This window comes from Cryptomeria japonica, chromosome 8 (genome assembly GCF_030272615.1).
Source record: "Cryptomeria japonica chromosome 8, Sugi_1.0, whole genome shotgun sequence".
NCBI classification, from domain to species: Eukaryota; Viridiplantae; Streptophyta; class Pinopsida; order Cupressales; family Cupressaceae; genus Cryptomeria; species Cryptomeria japonica.
Window position 1 is genome coordinate 30,931,123 of NC_081412.1, and position 4,122 is coordinate 30,935,244.

Consider the following 4,122-nt stretch of genomic DNA (forward strand, 5'->3'; position numbering starts at 1 on the left):
ATGGAATACATTTGATCCAGACAAATGGACCATAGCAAAAGTTCAGGGTAAACCTCTATCAACAGATGCTCTCACCATCCTCTCCTAACATTATATTGATTGTAAGAGCTTCTCCCACATTTTTTCCCATATTGATTGTAAGAGCTTCTCTCACATTTTTTTCTCAGTTTGTTGGCCAAGCGTCTTTTTATATCCTTTAAGCATTCATCTCCTTCGGATTTTTCACTTCTCCACCTCCTCTAGCCATCCATTCCAGACGTGAGCCAGATCAATGTCATGATACTTGTCAAAACACAGAGCTTTGACAAATACCCAATTGGTTTATATATAGACAGTGATGAACACTGTGTACAAAACCCCAATATTTACAAATTGCTTTACTTAGTTAGCATCACCAATAATCTCCGCAAGAACATTGGCCTTGTTTGAAATGATGGAACCGGTTTGCATCCCTCACAATGATTTCTCTTGCAACAATCTTGGAAATAAACTTGGTTGCATTGTGGCATTCAACACATACTCGAAGGTTCTTGACAACTCTAATAGTTGTTCCAGGGGGCGTGTTTAACAGTCCGAATGCAATTGCCAACTTCTCACTATGGTGGCAGAGGAATAGTTCTTTTTCTTCCTCCTCTACATCATTCAGTGCATGTCTTGAACCTGGAAAATACCCTGCTGCCTTCATGTCCTGAGACAATTCATCCAACTTTGCATGGATCTCCTGTGCCTGTGGGTGTGATCTGTCTCCTGCACAAAAAGCATGTACCATTCTGTGGCCTTCAATCCAACTACATCCAGGTAGCTTTTTAATTCCTCTATCTTTCATCAATCTCCTTACCATTTGAACCTCACCCCACCTGCCCACTTCTGCATAGATGTTTGCTAGAAGAACATAAGTAGCAGTATTTCTAGGATCCAACTCAATTAAAAGAGTTGCTGTATATATTGCTAACCCTATATTCTTATGTGATTTACAGGCACCGAGCAGACATGTCCACACAACCACAACGGGTTTCATTGGCATTTTGATGATAAAATTTAGGGTTTCCTCAAGATAGCCAGCACGGCCAAGGAGGTCAACTATGCATGCATAATGATCAATTGTAGGGGCAATGCAGTAAGAGTCACTCATGACACTGAAATATCCACAACCCTTGTTCACTAATCCTGCATGGCTGCATGCTAATAAAACACAAGCAAAGCTTACATTGTTAGGGTTTGTTTTAAAGTGCTTCATTAGTTCAAATAATTTGAGAGCATCATTACAAAAACCGTTTTGTGCATATCCTGCAATCATTGCAGTCCATGAGACCACATTTTTTTGAGGCATCTTGTTAAACAGTTCACGTGCCTTGTGCACGTTTCCACATTTTGCATACATGTCTACCAGTGCATTTGCAACTACAACATCTGATAAACATCCACTTTCAATTATGTTTTGATGGATGTTTATCCCCTGTTCTAAAGCCCCCATTTTGGCACAGGCTGGGAGAATGCTTATAAAGGTTGTCGAGTCTGGCTTTACTCCTGCCAGTTGCATTTGCTTATAAGTTTCCAAGGCTTTCTCGACGAATCCATTTTGTGCATATCCTGCGATAATTGCAGTCCATAAAACCATGGTTTTCTGAGGCATTTTATCAAACAATTCGCGTGCTTTGTCTATGCTTCCACATTTCCCGTACATGTCTACCAGAGCACTTGCAACTACATCATCCGACAAAAATCCGTTTTCAATTATGCTTTGATGGATGTTCATGCCATGCTCCAAAGCTCCCATTTTGGCACAGGCTGGGAGGATGCTTGCAAATGTTGTGGAGTCTGGCTTTACACCTGCCAATTGCATTTGCTTAAAAGTTTCCAAAGATTTTCCAGCAAACCCATTTTGTGTATATCCTGCAATCATTGCAGTCCATGAAACCACATCTCTTCGAAGAATTCTGTCAAACAGTTGTCGAGCAGTATGTATGCTTCCACACTTTGCATACATGTCTACGAGGGCGCTTGAAACTGCAGCATCTGAAAAAAATCCACTTTCGATTATGCTCTGATGGATGACTTTTCCTGGCTCCAAAGCTCCCATTTTGGCACAGGTTGAGAGGATGCTGGCAAAGGTTGTCGAGACTGGCTTTATGTGTGCCAATCGCATTTGCTGAAAAATTTCCAAAGCCTTTTCAACAAACCCATTTTGTACAAATCCCGCAATCATTGCATTCCATGACACCACATTTCTTTGAGGCATTTCTTGAAAAAGCGTCAAAGCCTCATCGAGAACACCATTTTGTGCATATCCCGCAACCATCGCGGTCCACGAGACTACATTTTTCTGGGTCATTTTGTCGAACAGCTCGCGTGCCTTGTATATTCTCCCACATTTTGCATACATATCTACCAGCGCATTTGCAACTACATCATCCGAAGAAAATCCCCTTTCCATTATGCTTTGATGCATGTACATACCCTGTTCCAAAGCTCTTATTTTGGCACAAGCTGGGAGTATGCTGGAAAAGGTGAACTGATCGGGTTGGATGTCATTTGCTTCCATTTGGTGAAACAGTGTCAATGCATCGAGAGGATACCCATGTCTTCTATAAGCTGCAATGATCGCATTCCATGACAAGACATCTCGTTCAGTCATTTGATCAAACACTTCGCGTGCATTAACTAAACCTCCACAATGATCATACATGCGTATAAGCGTATCTTGTAAAAGTTTGCGTTTGGGATGTTTATATTCCTTCTGATTGGTGTGGGAGTGGATTTCCTTACCCTCTGAAAGTGTTTTCTTGGAAACGCAGGTTTCCAAGAATTGATGGTTTGTACAAGAATTTACAGTGGGTTTCTGTGACAGAGAAAAAATGTGTCGCACCCTCTTCAACCGAACCTTTCTGCATAATGCTGTAAGATTGATAATGAGATAGGTGGGGGAAACCATTGGCATTGCTTGATTATAATCGAAGCGCTCGAAATCCGCATTATTGCTCTTCAATCTACTTACAGAACAATGACAACCAAAGCATTGCTACCATCCGTGTATCCAAAAGAGGTTTTCTAGCCATGTATTTATTTCTGAGGAGATCGTTTTATTGCCATCTGTGAATTTCTATAAAGATGAACAACGATGGTACAAGGAAGTAGATGTTAACAAAGAGATATGAGGCAATTACACACATTTTTTGCAAACGGCAAACTTATTACAGTGAAGGAGTTATGGAAAATCCGGAGACTGAAACTTTCAATGGAGTCAATTACTGTAAATAGCACAGGAGATTCAATTCTGCAACCAACTTTGTAAAGTTCCCCATCTTCCCTGTGCCAACACAGCACCTGGAAATGTTAAATATTGATAATCAATAATGCCCATATGAAGAGAGTTTCCTAAGAGTTTGATGATTGATTTTAAATATTGTAGTAATTGAAATAAACACATTGTATACCTTGCACTTCTGCAGCTTTTTGTTGCTTTGGGGTTTGAATTAAAAATTGTTTAATTCTTTGCTTCAGTAAGGATCAGTATGATCTTATGTCATTATCTAAATCAGATTATACACTTCAATATTTTTTCAGAGTTTGTATTTATTACTTAAAATTGTTTTATTCTTCATTTTAGTTATAGGATTGGTATGATCTATGTATTTTACTTATGAATATTTTTGTATGAGACTGAAATTCGAATTTCATTTTTTTAAAAAAATTTTGAAGTTAATTTTTTAAAAAATTGATCATTAATTTGTTTTCTTATACATTAAATATCTTGAATTGAGTGGTTGGGATCATGTAATTATAGACAATCTTAGGCAATTAGTATTGATCAAAATATAATTGAGACATATTGCGAGACATATTGTACATAGAGTATTAAAGCATTAAATATTTTCATATTACGTCAACTATGGAGCATATATGGAGGTCTTGTTCAACACTTCGAAGGGATTTGACACAACTCTTTTAGCACAACTCTTTATCCAACAAGTACATAGGGTAGGGCCACAATCCCAAATTCCTTATAACCATTATACAAATTCACTATAAGATTAGATTGTGTGACAAAAAATTAACCTTAGATATGGTGTGTCCTATTCCAAGTTCATCTTAATTTATTATATAGAACATCATTCTAGATTA

The 4,122-nt window shown here is 38.2% G+C and overlaps 1 protein-coding gene across 1 annotated transcript; it reads right to left on the minus strand.

Annotated features, from left to right (window-relative positions):
- Positions 1–391: 391 nt before the first annotated feature.
- LOC131034608 (pentatricopeptide repeat-containing protein At2g22070) lies at positions 392–3,302 on the minus strand. Its single transcript, XM_059210133.1, has 6 exons — positions 3,250–3,302; positions 2,104–2,987; positions 1,831–2,016; positions 1,426–1,590; positions 853–1,287; positions 392–747 (listed from the first exon to the last, which is right to left on the minus strand). The coding sequence occupies exons 1-6, from the start codon at positions 3,300–3,302 to the stop codon at positions 392–394; spliced, it is 2,079 nt and encodes a 692-aa protein (XP_059066116.1).
- Positions 3,303–4,122: the final 820 nt, after the last annotated feature.